Raw genomic sequence first — 15,801 nt, 5'->3', positions numbered from 1 at the left:
TACTTACATTGAACAAACAAATCTGTAATTTGATGGGTAAACACTATATCGCTTCGTAATGAGAATTCTCAGTGGCAACGAGCTATATGATTTGTGTAAATTGACGTGAAAGTTACGCGCAAAGTTACAACGCTTATCATCGCTCGAAGATAAACATCAAGTTTAACTGCCTTGCTGACACACGTAAAGTAAGTTCATTAGCTTCAAACAGCATTCATCGTCGGCAACCTCTCTCCATGTGATTCAGACTTTAATATCCCGAGTACTTTAAATGATTGTAGCTGAACTTTTAAAATTAATTCTGAGTATCTTCATAACTTTAAAATTTATTTAAAAAAAAAATGACAAAGCTTCGACTAATACACTGCAATATTGCACATTAATCCTTTCTTGAAAAATTAAACAGAACAAGCTTATAAAAATACTAATTAATACTTGCGGTGTCAGTGAATCTCGTGCTGTGTGTTCCCAGTGTGTGTGGAAGATGTCACGTGTGTATGTACTTATCGCAGGGTCGAATTTCGATCTTTGACTTTTTCTTTTCTGCCAAATCAATAATGATTAAAAAATTTCAAATTATACTGCACTTTTTATCGGATAAATACAAGTAAAAGAAAATTAATTCAAACTCTTGCGCATAATATTCTCTGTAAATTTAAAATGTTTTAAAGCTATCGTACACATTCAATTATTGCAAGAAAAAAAAAGAAGAAAATAAAATACTTTAGTGTGTTTTCAACGACCGTTTTCCATACGAGCCTTTTGGCCCGGAATTCCAATTTTGTTGAACATTCTTCTCATCCACTAATATTAATTTGCAAAGTAGCGGCGCACCACTAACTACCGGGCTTTAGTCGGCAGTGATTTAAGGTGTCGAGATTATGTGGCTGGGCTGCCGACCATGTGGTAACTTTCCAAACTTACCTGTGTAGGAGGAGAAGAGGAGATACCAAGTTCGAAAATCCTTTTAGAATCTTCTGCTTCGTCATCTCCTTTTCTCCATTGGCTGTTTTTGCAATTTTCTCTTCGATATCTCTCAATTTTTAACGTATATAACTTTGTATTATGATAGTTTACGGAATAAATATGTGTATGTATAATTAGCGTTGTTCGAATGTCGAGTAAGATGTTTTATTCGGAATGTCACTAAATAGATGTTAGAAAATTTGTTAAATGTTACGTTTGATTAAAAAAAAAACAGTTTATAACACTAGAAAAAATTTAAAAAAATATTACTTTCAAACTTAAATAGAATTCTAATTCGCAAAGATAATTAAAAACAAATAAAATTCGTTACCGCCGGCGTGGCAGAATGTCGACGTGGTATTGGCGGTGGTATATCATTTCCGATGCGTGGTGGTTGCGGAAGTAGAGAAGTTCTGGTTGGCAAATCAATGCTATGAATTCTGCTTTCCCTAAAGTATTAAATAAATTATTATAAATTATATTTTTAGCTGTTTTTTCATAGTTTTGTTGTTTAGTGCCTCAAACATATTTAGAAATAATTTTAAAATACGGCAAACATTTTTTTGGTATTTATGTTGTGCACGTGCAAATGCATATTTAACATTGGCCGCGTTCGGCAGAAGTGCTACTTTTGCAGCTGTTATAAAACTTGCGGATCTGATTGGTGGCTTTAAACTCGGCCAAGATTAAAAGAATACGTTAATTAGATTCATGATTTTTACAACCGTTGCAAGCAACAAGCAGCTCTTCCTCCTGAACGCATCCATTATGCTGTGACATATACAAATGATTAGAAACGACTTAATTAAGATAATAAAATGTGTACAATAAATTTGAAAGGCCATTAATTGGCATTTAATTTCTTTGCTAAACCGAAGTGAGTGCTCCTTTAAATAATTCATCTATTCATTTTCTCATTCCCTGTCAGATTTTTGTTTTCGTTTATTTTTGTTTTTAACTTCGGTTTTCTTTTTGTTTCCACAAGAGGATTCGGGTCAACTGCAAATTCCGTCCATGAGTCCGGATTAGCAAAAGCTATGGCATAGAAGCTAATACCTCAGGTTCGGTCGAAGCTTTGTTATTGACTTCGAGCATACTGTTAATGTGGGAAACGCTGCACAGTCTCGAGAAATTACAACTTTTCATAGCGTGCAATATTCGATACGATTACAATATGTTTGCCACGCGAAAATATTCCACGTTTTAAATGATAAAACGTTCTGCGTACTTTTGTAAAACGTAACATGCGCAAACAGGTTTATAATTATTATTGAATTCTAATTGCTTTATGTTTGACAAAAGAAAAAAAAAAAACACGTTTAAATAAAAATAAGTAAATAACAAACTGTACCTTTTACTTAATTTTTGTGAATACACAGACTAAACTTGTTACAAGTTAAGACATGCGTAACGTTAGTCGCATACAACACGCCTGGCTCCAGAAATATCACATTTGAATCCTCACGTTTCGTGAGATGAATAAAAAAAATTCCATTAAAAATTAAAAAAAAATTGATTTTTGTGTAACCCGGACTTGCATTTCTATTTTGGCAGCTGACGGGTTCATTACCGCTTTTCGCGGGTTGAATCGGTTTAGCGGGAATATTATAACCGTGACAGGTTTTCCTAGTGGCGTGACATAATACGGCATTCGTTACCGCGCAATAACTATCGCGAAGTTTGTCCCTCCAGTGAAAATATACATTATTTCGTACATCATCCACACGCTCGTAACTGCCCACAGTTCTCGCGCACTAAGTTCGGATAATTGTATTATTATAATTAATGCTCTGCGAGTTGTTATTTAATTAGGACAAAGAGAAAGAGAGAGAGAGAGAGAGAGAGAGAGAAGGAGACGAACCGCTAACTCGCCTCGTCTGATTAAATATCCCGCTGTGCTTACGCTAAATTAATTACTGACGTGCCGCGTAAGAGTTATACTTTCCACAAAATTCATGGCACTCTCATTATCAAGGCATAAGCCGAAATTGCCGGCGAGAAATGGACGGCAAAACGAATTAAAGCTCCACGCGTCTCACTTTAACGTGAGTAAAATGCAAGTAGAGCTATTTGGAATTTTTAAAGGTGCGCGGATCGGTGTTAGATTAGTGCAGTTACGTCAAAACTCTCTTACCTTGGCCGGCATGTTGGGCTCGCGTTGTTATCGCATGATTCCGTGCCAGACATGTTGATTTCTGAAACAAAAAGAAATAAAAAAAAAGATGCATTAAAAAGAAATATTTATTAGATTATTTATACATATAATTTAACCTTTTGAATACGTCACAAGCATGATTTATAAAATAAAACATATATATAATTAAAGAAAAATTTCACTTTTACGTAATTACGTCAAGATTAAAATTGTCAATCATATATTACAGCGCGTTAATTGCGTATAATATTTATGCAACTTTTATTACAGTTTAAACTATTTATTAAATTTTGCTCTCAATAAACATGATTGATGAATTCCAAATAAAATTTTAGATAACGTATACTTGTATTAATAATTAACATTTTTTTTAATAAATGTTTATTATTTTAATGGCGACGCACTTCGTTCAATCAGTTTTTGTTCGTCAAATGGCTTTTACGGGCATCGCTTAGCGTGACGAACGAGTCCAATCGTATGCGCCGGCATATCGGTTACGTGATATGCGGTTTCAAATCGATATAAATGCGACATCATGCGCACGTGGCTGCTTTGATCGACAAGATTGGCCCTTTAACCAAATGGTCGGTTTGTAAACGATGACAGAGCTTCGGCTTTACCTCCCCGTGTGTCAAGTGAAAGCGATATTCAATTTCCTTTCATGTCCGTATATCTCAGTGTGCATACATAAGTCCTTCATACTTGATCGAGAGACTCGGTTCTATCCGGTCCTCAATCTGCAACCGGGATCGATTTACACCATCCTACATACGCTTCCGTTTCAAATTTAATCATCTGTCACATAAGTTTCGTTTTACCGCTCGCGAAACAAGCCGGGACACAGTTTTTGCTACGAGTAGAAATATAAGTCAGTCGCGCTGTAATTTTTTTTTTTTTTTTAATCACTGTACTACTTTCATTGTTTTAATTTTTATTTAGGACGCTAAGAAATATCAAGTGCTAAAATTTAAAGATAATGGAAACACGCCGGATTCGAATTGTTCCTTTCGTGCCAGCTGTTCTTTTTTTTTTCTTTTTCTTTTTTTTTTTTAAATTCTTGCAGAACGAAAAAGCGCAGCGATTGATGCATTCCGGCGTTTCCCATCTTTATCATTTTCTTTTAAAGACGCACGTAAACACATCAAATCTCACTGTTACAATGTATTTCAATTTCCCATTAAAACCCCGTAATTCACAATCAATATAGCACGTGCAATATTGAATATTAAATAGAAACATAAATTCTACATTTAATATCAAATAACCGATAACGCAGTTCCGTACTTTCAAAAGTGAAGCGATATGCTGTAGCCAAATATCGTTCTTGCAAATTTAATTTTACGTTATCAACGAGTGGACGAATGTCTGTGTTTGATGTTTAACTGTATTTACATTGGGGCTTGCATTTTGATGAAATTACCGGTCGCGTCCGATTGCAACGCGAATAATCAAATAATCTCTAAGTAAAAAGGCACGTAGATCCCAAAAAAAGAAAGAAAAAAAAATATGTATATCGCGAGGCATGTAGCGTGTACATTATCATGCGCCTTATCGTCGTCAAAGGAAATCCCTCGACAATAGGGAATCGGCAAACAATTCGTTTAATTAGCACTAGTAGCAGCTAATTAATACGCGGCACTCACAGTAAATCTCACTTAAAGGGACAGTTGCTCTAATTAGAAATTCACCTCTCTCTAACGTATCTCCGTTTAATTCACATCTCTCTTACGTGTCTTTCGCGTCTCGTGTACGTAATGTCTACTATGAAGATAATTCTCTTATCGATTTGCAAGATGAACCCGATAGCGCAATATCTGCCAATTTACATGTATCCTCTGCATCTTTAACATAAAATGTAAAGTACAAAGTGATATGATTAAGATAATATAAAAATATTACACGAGCTTAGCTGAAAATAATTTAGAGAACTAATTACGTAGAGAAATAAATTGTAGTACGAGACATTTTTGTGTAAAAATTCAAGACTGATTTTGTACAAACAGAATGTAATATCAAATCAGAGAAAAGTGTGTTCTGAACCAGGACTTGGCGCAATCATATCGTACAATGGAAGCCGTCTTAGTGCCGTTTCTTCCTATCTTGTAGATTGAATCAATTTATATCGTTGACAATATTGTGCAAAGCTTCTCTCGGACTTTCTCACAAACTCAATTAATTCACTCGGTTTGATAGAATAACGTTCGCAATCTTTTCAAAAAATTTTCTAGCGGCGAAAAAAATCTTGTAATTTATCAATGTCTGAATTAAAAAGTGAAAAATAAGTTAAATATTTAAAATATTGAAAATTTTATAATATTCTGCGAAATAAAGTTAATAGCATAATTAAAAAAAAAAAAAACACAATAAAAATTAAGAGAGAGAGAGATCACATAAAAATATTAAATTATATTAAAATCATAGAAATTAAAATTTAAAAAGCCTTGTCATTTAATTTTAAATGAACTAATTTAAAATAATTTTAATAACAAAATTATTAAAGAAAAAGAAAAAAAAAATTATTATCAATATTAATATTAAGAACATTATGAGAACGTAGTAATATTGACTTTTACGCGTTGAACGGAAATTATCTCGAAATATAATTAAGAGAATAATGCTTTTATTCCACCGCTAAATCCCAAAGCAACGTATACATTTTCGACTTTTCCTTCTGCGGTTCAATATGCAAATCACCGTCCCATTTTCAATAGATGAAGATACACCTGATGAAGCGCTTGTGAGGTTCGTGCAAACGCTTACAAATGAATCAAGTAGCGTGCAGCGGAAACAAATAGCTTGCGATACGCTCCAATCGGTACGCCATGAATATATCCGAAATGACGTGTATACAAGAGGAATACAAATATACTCGTACTCCGATCATCTCTCCCCCTGACGCTCTTGTTTAGCGTTTAAAGTATATATGTATACACATCACAGTTACGTCATATTAATTACGGGTCTTAAATTCAACTCGTGTTTCCGACGTGTTCAACGCGGCGATGCTTTCGCGACGCTGAACGGACGTCTGAAGCCCAAAATATCGCGGCAATCCCTCGGCTTTATCGCGAATTTATCCAAGAGAAGAGCCCATCGGAGCGGCCGGTGAAGCCCTACTGGCTACCAATCGAGCGAGCTACCATCGCCGGAAATTTCGAACGTCCGATAGCCATCTGCATATCCGTTTATACGCTTGTCCATTTCTCGCGAAAACACGCCGCTATCGATTTCGTAGATATATCACTGCCGTATTTAGCCGCATTCAAAATTCATTCAGCCGTTCGGGATTCGGTCCGCGCGGGCAAATGCGACGCGCGTAAGCGCGTGCATGCATATGTGTAAAAATCCGGCGTATTGAACGCGTTCGCTTTCGCGTCTGCAAAATATCTCGTTCTTGCCGTCGGCCTTCCCGTTTTTCCTCGCGGATCCACTTTTTCGTCCGCTCTCTCACTCTCTTTCTTTTTTTTTTTTTTTCTCTATCTCTCTCTTTCACGGCGCTTCCTCTCTTTCACAATTTCTTTACATATGTAAGAATCCTTTTCACCGGTATTGTGTACATAGCGGGACAACGCCGGACGAGAAAATCCTCAAATCCTTCGGTCCTTCGCCCACATTCGGAGATAATGGCACGTAATGGCTATCGCGTATAACGTCGAGACGATCGAGCTGAAGTTATTGAGCGAGCCAGCGCCGGAGAAAAATTAAACGTCTTCCAATTCGGGCTTCAACGTGCGTGACAACGTTGTGCTTCGCGAAAAAAAAAAGAAAAAAAAATTTTAACTTAGCCGATTGAGAAATTACTAAAACGTACTTGTCGTTTTGTTCCCGCGCGGGTTCTTAATTAAATAAATATGATAATCGTTACTACGGCAGATGGAGGTAGAGAGAGCGAGGAATATCAGGGAGAAAATTACAATAATTATTAATGCAAACGTATCGGGCTCTTGCATACGAAATATCAATTTCACATCAGATATTCTGTAAACGTGTCAACGAAAAATTTTAATTTATCGGCAAAGGGAAAAACACGCGCGTATATTTCATTCGCGGACGGAGCAAACTGCGTTACGGAATATCACCTCGATGTTCTGAAAATTAAAAGGAAAAAAAAAAGGGGAAAAAAAGAGAGAGAGAGAGAGAGAGATACGTGAGGGAGATACGTGAGATCATAAATCAATCTGTTATTTTAGTATTTATAGCGTGTGCATCTATACATGACTGTCGGTCGTGCGCGAAAACGCAGTCCAGGCACATCGTGTGTGATAACCCATTTCGCTTAAATCATGCACGGCGGAAACTTGACGTCGGATGTTCATCGTCCGTTAGAAAAGAAAAGCGGGGAAGGAAGAGATATACATATAGTATATATATATAGAAAGAGAGAGAGAAAGAGAGAGAAAGATTTGAAACGGCGGTCCAGCTACGGAAATCACAGAATACGCGAGCAACCGAATCAAACAGCTCTTTTATTAAATCGTTTTCAAGTAAGGTCGCACGGAGCACTCGACACTTAATTCCTCTTCTCGGCCAGAAACCCTCTTGATAACATTGATTTTCTTACCGCGGAGAGAGAGCCACGTCGCTCTTCGATTACGTGCTCTTTCTAGCGAGAGAAATGCCCATCGCGAAAAGCTCTACGGCCGCGCGTCTGCCTTAAGCGACGCGGAATCTCGAAATAGCTTCAACGAAGACAAACGGGCCCGTGGAAGTAACTGTATCGTGGTTTTACTTTTGAGGCAAGAATGATTTATTTACATCGCCGTGAGAATGTCAGGGATATTTTCACAATGTCATAAAAATGTGATAACATTCTTAATTAATTATTAACATTAATTACTTAAAAATGGCTTTTTCAGTTATTTCATTTAAAAAAAATATATATATATGTTTGTTAATTAGCATATAAAGTATTTATTACGTTACGATTTATTTTGATATCTTTGCAATCTTTAGCTTAATAAACATTAAAAAAAAAAAAAAAAGAACCGTAAGACTTATAAGATTTTATTTGGAAATTTCGCGTGGCTTTTACGCTTATTTTCCACTTTGCGAGGTAACGGTGTCCCGTTTCTTGGGAATATTCAATTAGCGCCTTTGCATTTAATGAAGACGAACGCTCAAGCAGCGTTGGGATAACCGCAAACGTTATCTAGTTACTTGCAAAATTGAATCTACCTACGTGTGATACGCACATAGGAAAGTTCTTTTCATACAAAGATGTTTGTCATTGAAGCTGCATTTCAAGCGATGCAATGTAACAGCAATGTATTAAAGTTGATTATTAATTGCCTTACTCATTTATTATTAAACCGTAAGAGACATATTTCTGCCAATTACAATTTTTTATGAAAACAATTTGCTGTAAACTAGGTTCGTAATTAAGGGTAAAATCTCCTATTTCATTATAACCGTGTCAGAAGAGCTTGCCGAAAAAGATGAGGGATGGACTAAGACGTGAGTAATATCCATTTTATGCTCCTTATATTTTCATTTCGTGCAATATATTATCACGAAAATGTGATAAATGAAATTTCCGTTCGAGAGTCACGACGTTAAGCCAATTATTTGTTTTTAGGGATAAAGTGCTTGATTTAATAAAAAAAAAAAAAAAAAAAGAAAGGAAAAAAAGCATTAAATCGAAGCAATGTAATGTTCACGATTATTAATAGTTAAAAGAATATTATAAAACAAATTTAAAATTATCTAATAAAACGTATACTTTATATAATAAGTTGCGAACGTTGTAACAATAATAAAAAAAAAATTATTACAGTTACGTATAGCCTGCAATCGAGATAATTACCAACGCAATAAAGTTTAGATATATACATTCAATATTTTTTATAATATTTTTCAAATAAATGCCAGATACGCTTAATATTTAAATCAATTGATAAGCCACTATTCATTGAACGCCGAAGCTCCGATAAATCATATTTTTTAGAAAAGATGGATTTATTCCCACATTCGGTGTCGATTTTAAAATCACAATGATATTGAATCATATAAAAATATGCGCTGCATCACACAAATTAAAAGATTTTATAATAAATATATAAAATTATGCAGAAAAAAATATTTTTTTAATTTATATACTAGAAAGTCAGAAATTTATTTTAACGAATTTTGGAATGTAATAGTTTGACAGTATCTTTTCCCCCCTCCTTTTTTTTTAAAGCAATCTTAATCTTTTCAAAAACATACCTTGTACCGTGGACGATCACAGTCCTCGATCTTATTTTCTACTTTTTTAGGCCTGCATCCGTCGCGTCCTAGGAAATTTGCGGTCTTGCTATTGTCGATGCGAGAAATTCTCTGTTCCGCGTGGATTTGTTGCTTTGAATATTTCTTAGCACGAACATATTGCCGCGGCTTTCAATTACATCTTCGTTAATCGACCGAAAATTAATATCGAGCCGCCAAGTCACGCGTCCGATATGTGAAATAGATAATTACGTTGTTGAGGGCGCATTTCTCTGCGGTGTGCCCGATTTCTATTTCGCTGAGCCTCGTGGCATTCACCCGGTGCTTTAACTTAGTCTCGCCGATGTCCTCGTGCGTGTTTTCCTTGATAAGAAATCCCTCATTCGCCCCACGTCGCGACGATGGTACTCGTAATTGTCGCGAAAACACCAACCGTTCGCTCCGTTTCTTCTTTACGTAACATTTTTGACGATCCCAGATGTATTAGAAATTAACAGTCGCAGACCTTTCATCGGCTGTTTATCTTCGACGAGTTCGATCCTCCGACAATCTTCTCTATTTTCGAGGCGACAAGCACGATCGCTTTCAGCCGGATGATACTTACAAATTGCTCCACCACTAAGACGCGCAAGAGGAATCGCTCGGAGGGGAAAAAAAAACTCTCGTTATTGGCACGCGGTACAAGGTGTGAAGTACGAAGATAATTTCTAGAGCACACGTGGAGCGAACGTGCGTACTACGTGCGTGGGTGGTAGCGTACTACTGAGTTTCACGTTCGCGAAAAGCCAATCCCGACCCACCCCCACCGCATCGTATCCTAGGCACCCTTCCAGGTCCTCTACGACCCTCTTCGTCTCCCCGTTTTACCACCCAGGACTCGCGCACAGGCAGTCTCCTCTCTCCCTCTTTCCCTTTCGCGTTTCACCCTCTATCTATTTTTTTTTTCTTTTTCTTTTTTTTTTTTTTTTTTCCTTCGCCTTCCCTCTCTTTCTCTCTTGGTAAAAAGCAAGTTTCGCCTCTATTCGCTTCATCGCGAACTCTGTTCCTGCCGTTTCGCTTCTTTCTCCGCTAACAATAACGCTCGCGACAATTTCTTTCACTCATTGGATTTATATCGCTTGCAGACGGTTTCGCTCGACTGTCCTTTTAGAGAGAGGTAAAACGCCCGTCGGGACAACGGCGGTTTGTCACACGGGGTGTCACAGATTCACCGCGGCACTTTTCGTTTACCCTTTAAAATCAATTCCAAGTTTCAAGCTGATTCTTTCCCGACAACGGGGTCGTAAAACGAGAAACATTTCGTAAACAGTCTTTTTAAGAAACGAGAACCAAATGGAGGGAATTAAATTAAATTTAATGTTAATAAATTCGATGGCAAAATTAATGGACTAGATTACGAAACGCAAAAGAAATAAATATAAATTGTTTGCCGGCGTATGAACTTTTTCAATATTTGCAACTATCCCGCTTAACTGTATTTCTAATAAGCAACATATGAATAAGTATTTTCTGATCAACGTTATCATATTGAAAAGGGATGAAACAGCGTTTGAAGAATAAATCCTTCTTTGTAATCTCTTCCAAGCCTCTCTTTTATAGATAATACTGCGATTATTTTGCTTCTTCTCTCAGCAGTTGCATTGTTTCTATCATTTTGATGTTCTTCTCATATAATACCAAAGGATATTCCACTTTTCAAACTCATAATAATCATTTAAAATAGAAAGAAAAAAAAACAGAAAAAGAAAAGATGAAAGGAATGAAAGAATAGCTCGAGATGCCTTGAGGGCACAACAATTAAAGCAAATTAGTTAAGCATAAGAACTCCTTGCAATTAAGTCTAATTAGAATGAAATAATAAATGATTAAATGTCTTGTATGAAAAGGAAGCCGGTATAACGTCCGTAAATAGTATTAGATCAAAAGCGCAAGCATTTATATGTGCGGCATTGGGAATTGCTGTTTAAAAAATTATACTGACGACAAGATGTCGTTTCTACTACCACGAGTAGTCTTACATTCACAGCGAGCATAATTCAACAACATTTACAGTCTCTTCGCTGAGATTTAAAGTTCCAGCGAGGATTTTTCGCGCCCTCGTATCCTTCATCGGGAGGCACTATTGTCAAAACGATCGACAAGCTTATCAGGACAAAATCGCAATTTTTTATTTCGAAAATCTCTCGCTAACCTTCGAACGCGTCTTCCTTTTGTATTTCCTGGAGGTTCTTCGATCGCCAAGGTGAACGATTGTCACGGATTTTTTATAATATTTTATTGAAAAAACCGCTGGCGAAAGGGATCATTTACAAGTAGCCAACGATAAGGCTTATCGACGAGATTCCGGGCTCTTCGTTCTTCTTGACAACGTCGACAGTCGATCGGACACGCTGATAGATGCGGAATTTAATTTACGAGTGCGAGGTAATTTAAGAAAATATCGCTTGATGAATCGATTACCCGATCGCGAGCGTGACTGTTTAACTTCCACGGCGCCAGCCGCCGTGAATGCGAACCAAAAAATGTTGATACACCGCTATAACAAGGCGTGGAATATTGTGGAAACGAAATCTGGGTCATTTCTGCGCGGCTGGAATTTCGCGTTCTATTAAGCTGTAGTCTATTACGTCCATATGGCTCTTGTAAATCACAGAACTTCTTGGTTTCTTTACTTACCCGACCGACGTTCGATTCGATCTTAAACACGCGGTGTACAAACGCGCGCTCCTTCCTCGTCCAACTGGCGCGAGAGCTGATATACGTCATCGGCAAGGTCACCAAATACATGTATCTGCAACAAGAGTTACAAGAATTAAAAGTGTTATAAGAAAAGTTGCGAAACTTCTGCATTTAAACGGGCGCGATGACGGGAGCGAACTTGAAAACTCTTATAAAGTTAAGACACATAAATCCCTTTTTTTTTTTTTTTTTTCTAAATACATTTTTTAACATACATCATACATAACGTTGTTGTTCTAAACCGCATGTAAGAACACAATTACGTCATTTCTAAAAAATCAGCGCCAGCGTAACGATCGAGATCACTATCCTCGCATGAAAAATTAACTCCCCCCATAATTGGACACGGTTCAATGTTCCGCGCCTAAGACAATCTCAGCTCAGATGATTGATTGGGAGTAATAAATCTCGTTGCAAGACCGGAGGTTTCTTCACTAAGAGAGTCGTCGAAAAAGAAGAAAAAAAAATAAAAAAAGCCGTGGTATAATAAAGGGATAAGGTAAGACGGTGGGCGAAACGAAAAGCGGGAGAACGACGTAGAGAGCAGCGCAAAAAGGACCGAAGACGGACGGCTCGCTCCCGAGTAAGATTTACAAAGCTGAGAGAGCGAAATAAATGTTCGCCGCGCGACAAATAGGCCCGAAAGCTGGGATACTACCACCGGAAGCCTCGGCGCATTTTAAAAGGCCCGTTACGCAGCCACCCTCGATTACGTGTTACATTTTAGTTCTAATACTACCGAGGAAACTCCACGTGACTCTCGAGGATCTTATCAAACCTTCTCGACTCTCGATACAACTTTTTATTCAACGTTTCGATCGCGCCGCCTCTCTCGATTCTATCCGCTCTGATTTTATCCAGCTTGTGTATCGACGTTGTATACGGTAACCAGAAGCAGCAGCTACAAATGCCGAAGATATTTAATGCCGAGTCGAATATCAAGGCAATAGCGAAAATATTGGCTTTGTATAACAGTGCCATCGTCTTTGGCATCCCCCCAATTGATCGAGTGGACGGTCCGCCCGTTATTCAACGGGGGCTAGACGACTTCCAACTTTTATTTGACTAGACTAGCCGGCGCCCTGGCTCCGATAGTCTGGCCGTTACCACTGAAAGGGGACAACGCAGACGAAGTGACGAAGTGGAGCAGGGGTTGGGATTATCGGCGCACCGAGGCGGCTCGATGTGAGGGAGAAAGAGAGACAGAGATAAAGAGAGACAGAGAGAAATAGAGATAAAGGGGAGGAGAGAGAGAGAGAGAGAGAGAGAGAAAGAGCGCCGAGTCGTAGAGATATCGATTCATCCAAATCCACGGTGCCGGCACAAATGGGTGCATGGACCAGCGGCCTCGCGTCCATCGCGCGATACCAGATTACATCGCGTTATGTTGTACAGCGGAAAGAGAGGCAGTTTCATTCCCTTCATTCGCTCGTCCACCCCCGTCCCCTCTAACCGATGTAAATTCCATTATTGGCGACTGATTCCGCCGCATTAAACCCAGCGGCGCGTGTATATCGGTTACTCCCCACATTTATACGGATCGTCCAAACGACGTCGGACTCTATTCAGGGGAAAGCTCACCTTCCTTACCGCAAAAGCATATCCTCTGGGTGTTACGACACTAACACTGAAAGAAATCCGGAGTATCGTTTCGCCCGAATTGTTTTCGCGAGCATTTTTGTGCGTAAAATAAAATCAGAGAGGAAAAGAATGATATCTGGTTTGTAAATTAAAAAAAAAAAAGAAAAAAAAAAAAAAAAAAAACGAACACCCAGTGCAATGTAGAGGTACGTTTAGAGATTTACTTGTTTCTCTACGTTGCAGTTCAAACGTTCCAGTTGTAACTCGCAAAAATTTGAAAAATATTTCTTTTTTTTAATTGACAATAATTAATAGTGACGCACTATATACGTGTTACATGCCAATCGATAGAATTTGAAAAAGAAAGTCATTTTCAACCGTTTATCGACAGTGCAATTAGGCGATTATCCGCAATGAATGCGGCGACTCGCCTAAGGCCTTTTTTTTTTAATTCAACAAAATAGCTCCCGGATTTCCGGTCGGTGATTTGTTCCGCGCTGAAATACTATCCGTCTTCCACGATTTTCCGATAACTTTAAAGCTTATACAAACAAAAAGAATAATTGAATTCCTCTCCAGAAAATAATCGTACTGTCAGCAAGCTGCGCGCGGAATGAATTCTCATAGAGAATCGGTAAAATATTTGAAATTACCTTTCATTCTCTTTCTATTTTCAGCGCTCATTCGCCCTCTTCGAGGACAGATTAAAACTTGATGGGGGCGAGATCGGACGGTGATTTTTCTCCCTAGATCGTATCACCTACGCTCACTTCCATCTATAGATATACCTGGACGTACGCGTATATATCAGAACTCGTCAACTAACTCCGCGTATCCGAAGTTGAAAGAGATAATTCGCTTTTGTATTCCGAATGGCTATAAATCCAACTAAAATCTATCAGAAAAACCGAACCCTTTTTATTTCGCGCATCAATGTTACTCGAAGATTCGGCTACGGAAACTAAGTTAACTAAAAATTGTTGTATACTATTATATTTGATTTTCGGAGCTGATCAGCTTTTTTTTTTTTTTTTTTTTTTATTTGATTTAGAGATTGTTTTGAACAGATTATTCTTTTCTGATGAAGTAAAATATTCATGAAACGTCGAAATTGAATAAAGAATGTACGTGGCTCAAACTCGACAGACATATAAACGAGATAAAATAAAAAAAAAATAAAAAAAAACCGTTGCAACTTCAACAAATTTTCTTCTCTCGTCGCAAAAACGTTTTTATTGATAACGATAAAAAATCTTTAATTTAAGAAGTTTATTACAATTTAATTAATTGTTCAAGATAATTGATTTTTTATTCGTTACTTTTAAATAATTTTTAAATGAATTTTTTTTAACTGCATACATGTTCTGTATATTACAAAGATTTTTTTTCTTTTTTAATTATATGAAATATATTTTCTTTTATATGTATATTTTTATTCTTTAGTGTTTTTAATTATTATTTTACATATTATAATAACATTATATGCATATTTATTTTATGAACAGACACTGTGTGTGATAAACGCGTTAAATATTTGCAATGTTACACGTAACTAGTACGTTATTTTATTTCGCATTTCGAGAATTAAGTGTAACATAAGTAAAGATTACTCGATCTGAGGTAAGAGAGTATATGGAAGTAGTAGTAGTTTGCGTATACAATACAGAGATATTTTCGTGCAACAGGTGGCCATATCTATGAAGATTCAAATTAAACATCTAAATTTAACGCGTTTTGCTACATATTTAACAACCTTGATTTAATAATATTTCACTTTAGTGACATTAAATTAACATTTATTGCCACAATCTTGATGCATTTTTGTGCGCGGTAATTTTTTCTTTTTTCAACATTTTAAACAGTAATATTAAAAATATACATATAATGTATTACAACGTCATTTTTCTCTAAAAATAAAAAAAATAGTGTTTAATGGACCTTTTTATTCATCGTTTAATTTTATTAACCTTTACTTCACTTGATACGTTTACGAACATAATATTAATAACCGTTTGAGTTGGTAATTATATTACATTATTTTATTTTATGAATAAAAATTTTATATAATAATTCGTCTTCGCGCGAAATTTTTAGAAATAACTGTGCAATACGTGCAGCTTGTTTTATTATTCAAATCTAATAATAACTAATAACCG

The 15,801-nt window shown here is 36.8% G+C and overlaps 1 protein-coding gene across 4 annotated transcripts in view; it reads right to left on the bottom strand.

Annotated features, from left to right (window-relative positions):
* The window catches only part of LOC139106572 (atrial natriuretic peptide-converting enzyme), a 65,654-nt gene that overhangs the window by 21,023 nt on the left and 28,830 nt on the right, over positions 1 to 15,801 (bottom strand). For 2 of the 4 annotated variants that reach the window (XM_070663455.1, XM_070663454.1), the window contains exons 2-4: positions 12,002 to 12,116; positions 3,101 to 3,161; positions 1,298 to 1,415 (exon numbers count right to left, since the gene is read on the bottom strand). In XM_070663455.1, the coding sequence (XP_070519556.1) occupies positions 1,298 to 1,415; positions 3,101 to 3,153 (171 nt within the window). In that variant the 5' untranslated portion in view covers positions 3,154 to 3,161; positions 12,002 to 12,116. Of the gene's footprint in view, positions 1 to 439; positions 544 to 1,297; positions 1,418 to 3,100; positions 3,162 to 9,325; positions 10,104 to 12,001; positions 12,117 to 15,801 lie in introns of those variants that run through there. The other 2 variants (XM_070663456.1, XM_070663457.1) reach the window with 2 other exon arrangements.

The sequence above is a fragment of the Cardiocondyla obscurior genome, linkage group LG11 (assembly GCF_019399895.1).
Source record: "Cardiocondyla obscurior isolate alpha-2009 linkage group LG11, Cobs3.1, whole genome shotgun sequence".
NCBI classification, from domain to species: Eukaryota; Metazoa; Arthropoda; class Insecta; order Hymenoptera; family Formicidae; genus Cardiocondyla; species Cardiocondyla obscurior.
The sequence above is the reverse complement of the archived record's forward strand: the minus strand, read 5'-3'. Positions and strand labels throughout refer to the sequence as shown.